Source organism: Festucalex cinctus, chromosome 15 (assembly GCF_051991245.1).
Source record: "Festucalex cinctus isolate MCC-2025b chromosome 15, RoL_Fcin_1.0, whole genome shotgun sequence".
In the NCBI taxonomy this organism is placed as follows: domain Eukaryota; kingdom Metazoa; phylum Chordata; class Actinopteri; order Syngnathiformes; family Syngnathidae; genus Festucalex; species Festucalex cinctus.
In genome coordinates, this window is record NC_135425.1 from 23,298,982 (window position 1) to 23,313,568 (window position 14,587).

A 14,587-nucleotide genomic window follows, 5' to 3' on the forward strand; every position below is an offset into this window, starting at 1 on the left:
AAAATGGATGGATGGATGGATGCTGAAAATGGCTCAATGAGTTAAGCATCCCTTTAAGTTTAATCTCATTCTCTATTGCATATTCAAAATGGCGAGCCAACCTGTCCAGAGTGTACAACCGCTTCTCTCAGGGGTCATCAACACGGGGTACTAGGTTAGCCGCCATTGATCACATGATTAGCTGGTATCCTTGTTCTATAAACAGCTCACTGGTAGTGGGACATAGCGATTTCCTAGGAATGTTGAAGAAGGGATTGCTTGAAAATGTGCGGAGCTATATATATTTACACATCCCTCACAGTGTGGATGAACTCCTCCTGGGTGCCTTTCCACACAGGGTTCTTCTGTGCCCCGCCATGTTGTGGTTTGCGTGTGTCTGTGTATGATCATGGGGATATGGGCGGAGGGGTGGTTTTTTCTTTTTATTGTATTATGGATGTTTTAATTGTTCAGCACTTTGAGTTGCATTTGAATGTATGAAAGTTGCTATATAAATAAAATTTGATTGATTGATTTAGAGATGGGACTTATTGGTTAGTTCAGAAGTGTGCATCAAACTGGTAGACCTTCAACATTAATCAGGAGCAAAGAAGTAGCCCTCAGTTCCAACAACTTTGTACTATGTACTATGAATATTGAATAAAACAGAATGGCACAAAATGTCCCTATAGGATCTCAGCTGTATGATCAATAATCGGCACCAATACGATACACAAAATGTTGCCTCGCCAGTGCTCGTTTCTGGCAACGTGTCGAGGCGCTTACGTTAACGATTTGAAGCGCTCATTCTTTAACGTGCCGCCTCGCTTGCCTCGCACAATACGGCCGAGGCGTGCATTTTGGTCGTCTCTATTGATTAATGGTGCATATCGCGTGCGGACGCATGCACACACGCACGCACTGGTGTGTGTGCGCGTGAGGGATAGCGCTCTCTATTTAATGGAAGAGTGAAATTCCCTCATAAGAAAATAAACACATCCAAAAGGCCAGGCACTGTGGACGGGGAAGGGGAGGGGAAGGGTCGCCCCACCATCTCGGGGCCACACTGCCCCCTAGAGGTGACACGGGGAGCCGCAGCCTGGCAGGCGAGGAATAAATTCCCGGCCGTTTACCGGCTTTGTCAAACACATTTAGGCCGCATGCGAGCAACAACAGGGGCGAGCGGCGACAGCTGGCGACTGTTTATTCTTGGAAGTGGAGTCAGAGGGGGCGTCTGCGCTTCCTTGATCATGAAGCAAGCGGCCATTACGGTGAGCGGCGGCACGCTAATCACCCAGGGCCCAGTTTGCGTGCAAGCCCGGGAAGGAGGCGCGGGAAGGGTTAAAGCTCGGTCCCGTGCCGCGTTCCCCTTTTGCTCCGTCAAGGCCCATTAAACCGGCTGCACCGCAGCAATATGGCACCATCAATTACGGGCACGCCGCTATCAATGTGCACAGGCAGGGCCGTATAAACAGGATGGACGGCCACATAAAAGGCGGGCGGGCCGTGGACTTTAAAATGACCCCTGAAGCTGCATACCGCCTCTCCATTTACGCGCACACACATGCGGATATACAAACAAAACATGCAGTTCAGATCCACTTTCACTTCAATCAAGAAGGATCCCTGCAACAATTTGGGCATGTATGGCCGGGGGAGGGGGTGCAGGTGGAGTGTTGGGGAAGGGGGGTTTATGGGCGTAATGTCAGTGTCATTCTACTGCCCCCATGTGGCACAAATCAACCATTCAGTTCACACAAGTAAGGACGTCCAAAGTTGAACCCAATGTGTTCTATGATGCTGCTGACATTGGAACAATTTTCAGCAATACGCCACTTTTAAATTATTCTGCGAATTATATTGTTTGATTTTTCCAAAAAACGTTGATGCATGTGACAGTCAGCAAAAGTTACATGTCATCAAGCACTGCATCTGAATGTTATGCTCAGCTCTAGCAACATGCAAAGAAATTCAAGAAAGTCGAGTCAAAAGTTCAATAAATGTAAGAATTGCCCAATGTTGGAATGTAACTTGGAATGATAACATGTATTTGATTGAAGTAGCTTTTAATTTGCATAAATCAGAAGACCTCCTAAGTAACAAACTAAAAATAAATAAATATATAAAAATAAACTCTTGCTACGTGTGTGTTTTAATTGGAGCAGTTCATTTGAAGGTTTATTGGGGTGGGGGGGATACTGTTATCATTGAGAGGTTTGTTACAAAATAGACAAATTGTAATCAAAAGATGGATGACCTGAATATGTTGCTGACTGTCATTTGCATTGACTATTTAGGAAAATCAGGGAAAAAGCAATGCAATAATTTACATTCAGCAACAAAAGTAACTCATGAAAAGCAATTCCGGCCAACAAATGGGGGTGCAATAATTGTGTGGGGGCGAACATATTTTCCTTGACAAATCTCTCTTCTTCTTTTTTAAAATCTATTATCTAATTAAACTACCCGAGAAATAAGACAGGGGGAAAAAATGCCATCTTAAAGTTTATTAGAAAAACAAAATTGAAATTGAACTGCTGGCAGAATGAGTACATTTATTATTTGTTACATGATTTTTACAAATAATGACTAGAATCTAGAACAGCGATTCCCAATCAACGTGTGCTGTGACCAGAGCTTGATTTGCTCACCAGTCTCTACGGCTCATGTTTCCCACAGTTAAAAGACGCTCAGCATTTCCAGAATTCACAATTTTGTTGATGGGTAATGTACATTTAGCAAACCGAGGTTGACGCACTTTCTTACAATAAATTATTCTTCATCTATCTATCTATTCTATATGTCAAATGTGTGTTTTAACTAAATAAAGGTTGGGAAACACTAAACTGGAACAAATTGTACCTATCATAGATGTGTTAAATGGCTAATTTTAAAATGTTTATACATCTTAGAAAGAATTGTACATAAAGGATGAAGTACTCGTGTAGTATTTACATGATTGACGTAGTGTAGTATTTACATCTGCGAGGAGGAGCTGCTGCTTCCAGAGCTTTTGGTCTTCTGCCCCCTGCTGGCGCTGGGCTGCCGCTGCGCCCGCTGGCCAGAAGCCTCGCGTGTCTTGTCGGCGGGAGTCGTTGTTGATGAAGATGATGCCGCTTTGCTTCGCACTGCTGATGAACCGTGAGGAAATATGAAAAAGGGAAGAGATGATGCCGGGGGAGAGCAGCAAACACTCCGGATGGGGAGAATACGCTTCCATGTGGAAAGTGTTGATTGAGCAAAGGCTTTCAGGGTAATAAAATATTATTGGTGCAGACCAAAATATTTACTCATGGTGTTTTGTACATAAATACACACCACAAGTTATATTATTTTTCCCTTTTTTTTTTAAGTACGTTAAATGTGACCTCCTATAACATTCATTTTGCGATAAATTTGAAATATTTTGTACAAGAAAAAAAGCACACACAACATACACTAACAAACTCACATAAAGACAAATTAACACATTATGTAACACACACTCACTAACTGATGTACACGCTGCACGGGATGCACACACAGACATGCATGCATGTGCGTGTGCACACACCAAGGCCACAAAGAAAGCTGAACAAAAGCAAACATTGGAACAAAACCTTGAGCATGAGGAGCGCTGCCGACGTCTTGGGCGCCATAGGCCGCCATCTTGGCGCTGACCCTGGTGGCTCGGGACCCAGGCCCCGTGGGGCCACCCGCAGGGAGTTTAGCACTCTTCCCGGAGCTCAGACTCTCATCTTGTCGAAGTGTGAGGGGGGGAAAAAAAAAAGTGAGAAATTGCAGACCAGTGGCCAGTTTCATTATATCTCCCATCTACATGTCCACACAAAGCACAAACTAACCTCTGGCTTCTGCCTTGGTCGAGGGGATGCCGGTGCCATGTGAGACCGCGGCGATGTCTCCGCCACAGCTCTCGGGGACCCTCTGGCCGGCACACATGGCCTTCAGAGTCTGGAAGACCGCTTGAGGGGCCACGTTCATCTTCAGTAAGTCCACCATGATCCTAGACGGACAACACAGGTATGAGTAGAGCGTAAAGGGGACTCCAATCTGGTTCTCAAGTCTTGGCGCTTGGCTTATTGTGTTGATGGACAGTCAGGACATTTTGATGTTTTATTTATGTGACTTACTGTACCAGATGTGTTGGACATTTATGTTATATGTGCTTAATGTAGCCATGATCTATTTTTCCTCATGTCCCATCATGTGGTTTCAGGCCTGTTCCAAATCCAAAGTACCTTGTTGCGATCACTTCTGTTGTAAACTGGTGTGGAAAAAAAAAATGAATTGAATCCCCACACTCACTTGAACACCTCCTGGTCCATGGTGATGCCCGCTGCCTGGCTCAGCTCATACAGCTCATTCTCCTCGGCGTTCAAAATCTCCTTCTTCTTCATGGCGTATTTCTGCACGGTAGTCGTGACCACCAACGCCGGGGAGTCCGTAGCGGAGGGCCCCGATTGCTGGGACATCGTGGCAGGAATTTCTGATTTAAAAAATAAATAAATTAAGCAAGCTAAACGCAAGTGTTCAATTGCTACGTGGATAACTAGCTGGTCGTAAGTGAAAACATTGCGTTAATGCATCGCGTCGCTTTCAAAGGCAGTACAGTATTAGCAACGAAGTCATTACCGACAAACAAAACTATACACATTTCACTGACTTCAGAATTACGCATAGCGAATAATACAGACCCTTAAATTAATTTCGAAAGTCGCTTTCATCCACCAGCTGTAAACAAACTGGAGACAAATGAGGCGCGCTGCAGTTACGTCATCATGATGCGACAAGACGCTTTGCAACATGGGATGCGCAGTCCACGCTGATTAGTTTATTTCCTCCCCGTAGAGTTTGTGAAAAAATTACCCGTATTATTTCTTATAATTATAATAAAACAACAAAAATTAAAATCATAGACGCAATAATTCTCTGCTGTGAAAACTACTGTGACAGAAGGTGTGACCAAACGTGTTAAAAACAAGGAATTGGACAGCTTTTGAAACAAAATTAATCAAGGATAAAAATGTAACTGGTGTGCTCTTTTCATAAATTTGTTAACATTGTGAATTAAGCAACAAAAACACTAACACATAAAAAGAATGATAACAACTGGAAAAAATACACCTTACCCTTTATGTGATTTTTCAGATTAGAAGGCAAATCTTTTGAAACAAAGTGTCTGTTTTTTAGGCCGATGATAGGGAATATCTTGATTCTTCATTGCCTCCGCCTTGTTAATACTCCCTCACTTCTCCATGTGCCATCGCAGTTTTTGAAGAAAAAAAAGAAAAAAGAAAAAAAAAAGCCTATTTAACAAAGGAGTAGAAAGTATAGCATGGTTTCAAATGTAGCGAGTAAAAGTAATACGATGTCAGTAAAATACATTGTCAAGTAAAATAGCCTACAGATACCTGAATATCTTTAGTTCCGTAATGAAGTACAGTACTTCCCTGTTAAAAGTGCTAAGCCAATGATAGTATAGCATTTCCTTTATGTAAGCATTGTACACTGAGCTGTATTCAATTGCAGAATGTGGAGAGGCACAGAGGTTGACCGTGAGATGCTCTTGTACTGCACAATGGTGATCAATGAAGATGAGCACATAGCCACAGTGCATTGTGATGCACGGCTCTTTGTGGATAGTAAGAGGGTGAGCTGTTGAAACGTCCTCATGGCGCAAAGCGACTTCAACTTCAGCTATGTTTCAGGTAACAATGATTGCTTCTTTGACTGGCTTTTATGTGTTTAATATGAATAAAAGCGTATTTTCAAATGACGTTCAACTACAGTCAAATCAAGTGCTCATTTTTTATGAAGTTAACAGCTCACTGACTCTTCCAAACTTTGTGAAAGAAGTCTGTGGTGAAGAGACAAGAGCCAAGAGCAGCAGCTGGCATTTAGAGGGAAACTTGAGCAGTAATTATAGAGTAAGTCCGGTCCGTGTAGCGAGACATGACATTTTGGGGATAGTTCTTGCTGAAAACAGTTTGTGCAGGATGGTCAAAGCCTCCTCGGTTTGATGTCCCTCCTATTTGTGTGGGACGGCCTCAGTGATATGATGGCCAAAAGCATTGCGATAGACGAAAAGAACATTTGAAATAGAGAGGGTGAGGAGTACAGAGGTAAGGCTTGATGGTGCATAAAGTAGCATTCAGATTTAATTTTGTATAGTTGCTTGAGAAGGTTTATTTTCTTTTCTTTTGCAAGAGTCGTAATATAAAGGTTTTCCACTTTAGATCTCCCTAACTACCTGGACACTGACCACAGGAGTCAACTGGACTTCTCCAAGAGTCTCCAAAACAGCATCAACATTAAGCGGCTAAGCCTTAAGAGGAGGCCTCGAGTGGCCATTGGCAATGTGGAAAAAACGCAAGGCAGCGTTTCGTCCAGCCAGTGGCATTCTGCGGAGTCCCTGTCGTCCTCGAGCAGTGATGACACAAGACTCCTCGGCCGACCTCCTCTTCCTCCACCGCATGGATCCGCCGCCGAAAGACATCCTTCCAGAAATGAAGGATCAGATCGCAGTGGTGAACTGAAGTCCTCACCTGCTTCAAGGGCTCCTTCTTTGCAAAAACAAAGCCCGTTGTCGGAGCAGACCATCGCTGAGCAACACCTAAACCTGGAGCAGGAGTCAATGAGCCACTCTCTTGGTGCCCGCCGACGACTGGCTAGTTTCGGAGGCGTGAGCTCCCCTGGTTCTATCTCTCGCTTCACTGGTTTGGGCGCTTATGATGACAACAACAATGGTGGCAAGGCTTCTTACATCAACATGCATGGACTTCTTGACTCCTCTCTGGGAAGCAGAGGCAGCACAGGCTGCCTCCAGTCAAGCCCTCAGGGATCCGGAAGAAGCACCCCGGTCTCGAGTGTAGGCCCAACGCAGCTGCTGAATGTCCGCGATCAAATGGTGGTGGCCCTGCAGAAGCTGAGGGAGCTAGAGGAGCAAGTGAAGATCATCCCCTTACTCAAGGTGAAAATCTCAGCCCTTCAGGAGGAAAACAGGCAACTGGCCTCTCAACTCAAGATCCAGAATAAGGAATCCAAGGGGAGTACCGAGGAAGAACTCCAGACCAAAGAGAAGAGTGATTGCTATGACTTCAGCAACAGAGATGAGGAGATGCTGGCACTCGAAAGAGCCATCAAGACGGGACATTATCCAACGTGGCAAGGAAGAACCCATTGCCATAAGGATGATAAGACAGTTGACGGAGAAGCCATGAAAGAACACAGTCATGCTTCTATTACACCACAGTTCCAACTTAGTCGTAGCGTGGAATTAGAAGCAGAGATTCAAAAGCAGCAACAAGTCATCGCTGCCTTAAAGGAGAAAAACGTTCACTTGGAGGCAGACTTGAAGGAATCCTCCCTCCAGGCTGAGATGAACCGGCTGAAATTGGAGCTTCAAGCCGCAGAAGCTAGAAACCGAGTGGACAAAGCCTCCTCCGCCAGGCCATCCATGGCAAGCTGCAGCACCGAGGCGAGGCCCGACACCACAAGCCAAGGGGTGGGCAACCACAGTGAGATGAAAGATGCCAGCACAGGGGAGGCTATACAGGTGAAAAATGTGGCTATATCATGTTGTGGCCCAGAGTTGAAAAATGCCAGCGTTGGCCCAGATCTAGCCATGAGCCACTGGGAGGTTAGAGAGCGAGCAGAAACCAGGGAGAAGGGCGTGGGGGCCCACATTTCGACAAACTCCCAAGGAGTCGGAGCGGAGGTGAAGCTAAGTGATGCCGAAAGCAACACGGAAGAACTGTGGCAAAATCAGGAGCCTAAGGAACTAATGTCAGTCGCATGCGGCGACTGTTCTGTTAATGTGATCATCTCCCAGGCAAAGGACATGGTTTCTCGAGGCATGCTGACAGATCCGGTCAAAGGTCTTGGTCTCACAGCATCACCCCAGACGTCACCCCAGCGTATAAACAGCGCATTCAGCTCCGTGTCTCGTTTCACAAACACAAGACATGCCATCAGCACCGACTCCAGTACAAATACCGTCCTCAGAAGCCAGCACAAGCACACCAACACCACCAAGGGTGCCACAACTAGGACTGTATCAGTCGGCAAAGGGGTGAAAGATGTCAAGTGCATCCTGAAGACACGCACGGTTAGTGTCGGAACAAGCCCCCTGGAAGGAATAGTCCCTAAACCAAATACCCGAGACATTGGTGTAGGATTTATGAGCATTCATGAGAACTTCCTGGTTGGCCTTAAAACTCAAAACATGGCCTCTGGACCATCCCATCTACCTGACCCAGTCACCACCAGGAGCATTGGCGTTGGGGAGGGGAAGATACGGGATCTGTCTGGTTCAAATGGTGCTGCCGGTCAGCAGATTGCATCGTCTCAGTGCAGTTCCGAGGTGGACAGTTGCATAGAAAAGCTACCGGCAATACTCAAGCTACGTAGCGGTCCTCAATCTGAGGGTTTCGCTGAGCGACAAAACAGCTCATCACTATCAGCCAGTAACAAAGTTGTAGCTCAAGGAAGTCCAGCAGATTCAGGTAGATCTTTTCCTTGGGAATACTTTACATTCATGTACAGGAGGGGTCCTCAGTTTACGACAGAGTCCCGAACATGTGCTAATGCTTAAGTTGTAAAATATCCAAATGAAAAACAGTACAGTATGTATTAGCTCGTAGTACCTTCTTGTGCTGCGTGATCACATGTGTACGGTGGTGCCAAACTAGTTCAACATTTGTAGAACATTTGTAACCTTGGAACGCTGTATGTTGGAACCATCGTAAAGAACGCAGCCCATGTATTACCCTATCAGACCACTAGGCAGAGATGGGCGGGGGGCTTAAGTCACACAACTTCACTCGAGTCAGATTTAAGTAAACAATTGAAGGGCTTGGCAAAAACTTTTGAAAGACCAGATATGACTAACTTGGTATTAATGAGACTTGACTTGCTTGATATTTGCCACAGTATTTTTAAAACAAATTCTCTGCCACAGCCAGGAGAGAAATTCAACTACCAGCAGACTCCTGCAACTCCTGTCAGCAGGGTGGATACGACTCTGAAGTGAAAAGAATGATACAGCTGTTAGAACAACAGACCTTGTCCGCTGTGAGAGGTAAACAACCATAAGTCGCTTCAAAATATGGCAACAATATTATGCGGCAGTTTGAAATTCTGCCTGTGCGGGCCAGCCTCTTTTAGTGTTCTCACGCATGAGTTAAACTTACCCTTTTGGCTTTGGAGGAAGTGGCTGCCTCTCACACACTCGCAATGTTTGGAATGTTATCTGGTTTTGGAAGCCATTTTGCTGCACAGTAATTTGTGGTCGAGGGTCTAAAATTGAAAGTCTCGGTCAGGAGCAAGAAGCAGTGCGAATGCAAACATTCTCTTTCACAATGCACAACTGATTTAGAATGGGAAGAAGAAAAACATACATTTTGAACTGTCAGAGAAGTCAATGTGCAGTTGTGAACAACCGCAAGCCACAATAAACAGGTAGCTACATGGTACGATTCATTGTTGGTTCTAAGTAATACAATTGTTTATTTTGAATCCATTTTGCGTCTAGATGGATCAACTCTTTTCGGTGTCCCACGCAAGAGCGTGAAGAAGGAAAACGGCGAACAGGGCTGCAGCAACACCAGGAAAAACATGAAGTTAATGAGAGCAGCCAGCGGGTAGACACCACTTTCGTCTTTTTCGATTTTAGCACCATTCATCATCAGTAGTGAGAATTACCTCTACCTTGTTTTGTTTTGTTGTTTTTACACAAGTACCTGTACTTCTTGAGTGTGATTACTTTTGCGAGCTCTTTAATTCGTTAATTGATATTTTATGAAGGTTGAACCCACCTCCCAAGCTCTCCGCCACGGACAACTCGGAGGAGGCGGACCGGGGCTCGATCAGGAAGTCGCGGGAGGCTCCAGTGGACCAAACGCCAGCGAGACGGATCAAAGGCGTTGTCACTACCAAGACATCCAAAGGGTCAGCAAAATCACAAATCACCAAGAGGTAGGCCTGCAGTTGTGTTCTACAAGTAGGAGGCACTTTCATGTGTGTAATCCACCACTATTATGCGTTCACATAGATCTCAAACTCAGGTCCTCGAGGGCCGCAGTCCTGCATGTTTTAGAGGTTTCCCTCCTGCAACACACCTAACTCAAACAATCAGGATCGTTGTCAGGTTTCTGCAGAGATGATCCTTTGACTCAGGTGTTATGGAGGAGAGAAACCTCTAAAACATGCAGGACTGAGGCCCTTGAGGACGTGAGTTTGAGACCCATGCGTGTACCATTAAGCCGATTACATTCAATTGGTAGCACAGAAGAGGCTGAAGTTTGACAAAAAGTTAGAAACATTATGAAATGAAAAGACTGTTGGGAATAAATTCATAACATTTTTACCTGTTGTTGCTCTTTGTGTCCAGGTGCAAGTTCAGTGAGAAGATGATGTCCGCTTGCCAGGCTTTGAAGACACACCTGAGTGACGGCAAGCGCTTGCCCAGCAGGGAGCTTGTGAGTTTATGCTAAATGCTAAAATGCTAAAGTGCATGGTCTGGTTGTGCGTTCAAGAATACTGCATAAAGTCTTAAGAAGCCATACCTGAAAACTCAAACTTTTGTTTGAAGCGGTCATTTTGGACATTTTCAGGGGGCTTTCAAAGACAGACTAGTCTTCTAGATTTTGACTGATTGTTGTCCAGTTTGAGCCACTTGTAATAGATGGATGGAAGATGCAAAGTTGTGAGATGTTCTTTAGTCAAAATCTCAAAAATCCAGGCCCAAAGAGACACAGTAAATTTTGACCATTTTGGGTGGATACTGCAGTTTTTTGTTTTTTTTTGGCCAATTACAGGGCTTCTTCACAGACAAACTTGTCCAAGAGATTTTGTCAGATTGTTACCAGATTTTAAGCATGTATACTGGATGCCATAAAAGCCAGTTTGACATAAAATTGGGCTTGTCTTGATTAGACCCACAAAAAGTGTCAAAACAAAAAACATGGCAGAAAAGACACAGGAAGGCGGCCATTTTGGTTTGAAGCATTTGTACAGTCATTTAGGCCATTTAGTCCTTCTAAGTCCAACCAACTACGATTTTGCTCCACTGCGACCAAATTTTAAATATTTATGCTAACCAGATGGGCAACGATAAACTGATATTTACTTTTTGTTATTGCGAGTGGGTGACGATATTTGCGGACTTGCCATAAAACGCATAACCATAATAACTAGCTCCACAAGTTCGGAACTTGACCAAATAACTGCGTTTGACTGAGCGCTGTGTTGTCTTCATTGCAGCGTGACTGCCTGCAGACGGTCCAGCAGGAGTGGTTCTCCGTGTCCAGCCCCAAGTCGGCCTCCGTCGAATCCGTGGAGGACTACTTGTCCGGCTTCCGCGTCATCTCGCCCTCGCTGCTGCGACACGTCGCCAACATGGCCGACGGCAATGGCAACACGGCTCTGCACTACAGCGTGTCGCACTCCAACTTTGGAGTGGTCCAGAAGCTTCTGGATGCCGGTACAGTCCACATATTTGGTTCCATCCTCTTATTTAAGCACGTCCGAGAAAGAGGGATTATCTTTTCGTGTTGGACATCGTTTATAGCTCAGTGGTATGGAATAAAGACCAGGGAATGACAAATTTAGTGTCTGAAGTTGCCTCACTTAAACCAGAAGCAAGACTTGTAATTTAAGGTCAAGGCCGTTGCGTGACTCTAGTGTGGAGCAAATCAGAGTATTAGAGGCAGGGTTATTCCATCTGTACATTTTTGTTAGTTGCAAACGAGCTGTCATCCGCAGACGTGTGCGATGCCAACAAGCAAAACAAAGCGGGGTACACGCCCATCATGCTGGCCGCGCTCGCCACCGTGGACCGACCGGAGGACATGAACGTGGTGGAGCAGCTCTTCGATAGAGGAGACGTCAACGCCAAAGCCAGCCAGGTCAGTCAGTCTATTTATCCACTTTTTTTTTTTTTTTAATAGCACTTGTAGTCAGTCATTAGAGTCGGGCTACCAGGCTTCGACCTATTAATGACAACTAACTACCGGTAACTAAGACGAGACGAGACGAGACTAGACGAGATATATCGCCACAATTCAGAACTATTTTGTGACTCCACGCTTTTTCGTGTGATTAATTCAACTCAGGCTGGTCAGACGGCGCTGATGCTGGCCGTGAGCCACGGCCGCATGGAGATGGTGCGGGCGCTGCTGGCCCGCGGCGCCGTGGTCAACGCGCAGGACGACGAGGGCTCCACGGCGCTGATGTGCGCCAGCGAGCACGGCCACGCCGCCATGGTGAAGCTGCTGCTGGACCAGCCCGAGTGCGACGCCGCGCTGACGGACAGCGTGAGTGACGGGCCGAAACGGGCGTGACGCAAACGTGGTGGCGGTTATGATAAACGACATCTTGCACAATAGAAATGACGGGAAAGAGTCTACAAAGTTAGAAAGAAAAAGTCTATGACATACTCTGTCACACATGTTGAAATATTGTTTATGAAGTTTGTGTCATATACGAAATCATGATAATCGTCAACTGCACAATAGGGCTGCACAATATATCGAAAAAATATTGATACCGTGATATTGGCCCATGCAATATGCATATCGCAAAGACATGCAATAAGTTTCATATGGAATTTTATGCTTATATCTGAATTTGACCGGTCAGACATCAACGAAAATGTGCACCACCATCCAATAGTTGAACATTATCGAGAGGTCAGTACAATTAGTTAAATAAGAATACAATGAATTTGCTAATTTTGCTGAATGGAAAAAAAAAAATGTAATGCTTTCATAAGATAATAAAAATGTAATTTCTTTAGGTACAGGTTAAATATCGCAATAATATCGATATGGCTATATTCAGCAACTGTATTGCATATAGCATGTTTTTCCAATAGCCCTACTGCACAATATAAATGAGTAGAATATTGAGTAAAAAAAAAATAATAATTCCATGGGCAGAACGGACATCCTATGGATACTCAGATGCCTCTTTGCTCTGATTAATGTGCATTGTCCTACTAAAAATAAATAAATAAATAAATAAAAAAAAATAAAATAAAAAGTGCCAGCTAATACTAGTTAGCCCCAAGCATAACATGAGTAGCCTAGGGGTCTGTTCTAAAAATAGCCCCCATTTATTTATTTATTTATTTTAATGATACACATTTTTCTGTACTATATATATATATATATATATATATATATATATATATTAATATTTATTTATTTATTTTTAATTTTATTTTATTTTATTATTATTATTATTAAATAAAATACATTAATTACAAATACAATGGCACAATGCTGTTTATCTTTTTTTTTTTTATTAAAAAATGGTTATTTTAGAGCTGTACTTTTATAACTGTAATAGTTTTGCTCAGAGCTACCATACCGTCAGAGTCGAATATTGAACTATCCATACCTGACCTTGCACAATAGAAATAACCATGAGGACTAGAAATAGTCTGCAAACGTCTACTGCTTGCTCGACCGCATGCTACATGTACTGTATGTGTCATATAAAAATTCAAAATAGCTGTCCGCTTTCACAATAGAAATAACAAAGAATGACTAAAAATAATCCATAAGGTCACTTATGCACACTCGGCCACCCAATGGTCACACAGGTTTCATACAATTCATCCAATCGCTACTCTCTCCAGTTCGTCGTGATCATTTTACACAACAGAAATAAACAATGAGGAGAAATAATCCACAAATTGCAGTTAAGGCAGATAACGCCAGTGCACCTAAAAGGACGCACAGCAGATGGCAGCAGAGTGGAATTTCCTGAACTTCTTCATTTGTCTCCAGGATGACAGCACAGCCTTGTCGATTGCTTTGGATGCGGGACACAATGACATAGCCGTGCTCCTCTACGCGCACGCCAACTTCTCCAAAGCACACAGTGAGGTATGCGCATGTGCAAATTCATATTTACTTTGTAATAAAAGAGTCAAAATATTTTTTTCTTTTTGTGTGTTTTACAGGCTCATCACTGTGGAAGGTCCTAACTCCTTCCTGGATGAAGGAAAACCGCAATCCAAATAATTTACTCTTTTCTTTTCTTTTTTTTTTAAATAGCATATTAGCATTTAGCACTCCAATGAAGCCAGTCATTGTAAACCAAATTCCAGTGATTCATGAATGCCACCTTGCACAATAGAAATCAACAGAACTACCAATGTACCAAGAAGGCAAAAAACAAAATCCAGAGCATGCAAGCAAAATGAAGCTTACTATCGTATACTTTAGTTAATGATCATCTCTCGTCTCGCCAGTTATTCATGATAACCGCAACTGTGCACAATTGAAATAAATACAAAGAGTACAAATGATGCGTTTTCTGTTATAAAACACGTGTGTGTGCGTGTGCGCGTGTTTGCGCGTTTGTGTGCGAGCGAGAGCGGCTTCCCAGCAAGTGCAATCAAATCAAATCATATACAAGCGCCGCCAACCATCAATTTGCTGTTGCCACGGCAACAGGCAGTGGTTTTTGAGCGGTTCCCGGGAAAACACACGACTGACACGATGGTTTCACCGCATTCATCTGCTGCAGATGAACGCAACACTGGAACACCATTAGAATGCATTCACCTTAAGTTGACTTTAAAAAAAATCTATTTATT

The 14,587-nt window shown here is 43.9% G+C and overlaps 2 protein-coding genes across 6 annotated transcripts in view; one reads left to right on the top strand and one right to left on the bottom strand.

Annotated features, from left to right (window-relative positions):
• Positions 1-10,056, bottom strand: part of mzt2b (mitotic spindle organizing protein 2B) — a 76,310-nt gene extending 66,254 nt beyond the window's left edge. For 3 of the 5 annotated variants that reach the window (XM_077496546.1, XM_077496545.1, XM_077496544.1), the window contains exons 1-5: positions 9,795-10,056; positions 4,285-4,465; positions 3,822-3,982; positions 3,579-3,716; positions 2,960-3,110 (exon numbers count right to left, since the gene is read on the bottom strand). In XM_077496546.1, the coding sequence (XP_077352672.1) occupies positions 2,960-3,110; positions 3,579-3,716; positions 3,822-3,982; positions 4,285-4,465; positions 9,795-9,996 (833 nt within the window). In that variant the 5' untranslated portion in view covers positions 9,997-10,056. Of the gene's footprint in view, positions 1-2,959; positions 3,111-3,578; positions 3,717-3,821; positions 3,983-4,284; positions 4,466-4,673; positions 4,963-9,794 lie in introns of those variants that run through there. The other 2 variants (XM_077496547.1, XM_077496548.1) reach the window with 2 other exon arrangements.
• Positions 9,636-14,287, top strand: LOC144001907 (KN motif and ankyrin repeat domain-containing protein 2-like). Its single transcript, XM_077496550.1, has 8 exons — positions 9,636-9,670; positions 9,784-9,954; positions 10,370-10,457; positions 11,242-11,461; positions 11,743-11,885; positions 12,093-12,293; positions 13,773-13,871; positions 13,949-14,287. The coding sequence occupies exons 3-8, from the start codon at positions 10,389-10,391 to the stop codon at positions 13,970-13,972; spliced, it is 756 nt and encodes a 251-aa protein (XP_077352676.1). The 5' UTR covers positions 9,636-9,670; positions 9,784-9,954; positions 10,370-10,388; the 3' UTR covers positions 13,973-14,287.
• The last annotated feature ends 300 nt before the right edge of the window (positions 14,288-14,587 follow it).

What these genes read in the sequence shown, in the direction of transcription:
- LOC144001907 (XM_077496550.1), top strand. Translation starts at nt 10,389, where the DNA reads ATGATGTCCGCTTGCCAGGCTTTGAAGACACACCTGAGTGACGGCAAG. An exon ending in GCTTGCCCAGCAGGGAGCTT is followed by an intron (nt 10,458 to 11,241) that starts GTGAGTTTATGC and finishes TCTTCATTGCAG; the next exon opens with CGTGACTGCCTGCAGACGGT. An exon ending in ACGCCGCGCTGACGGACAGC is followed by an intron (nt 12,294 to 13,772) that starts GTGAGTGACGGG and finishes ATTTGTCTCCAG; the next exon opens with GATGACAGCACAGCCTTGTC.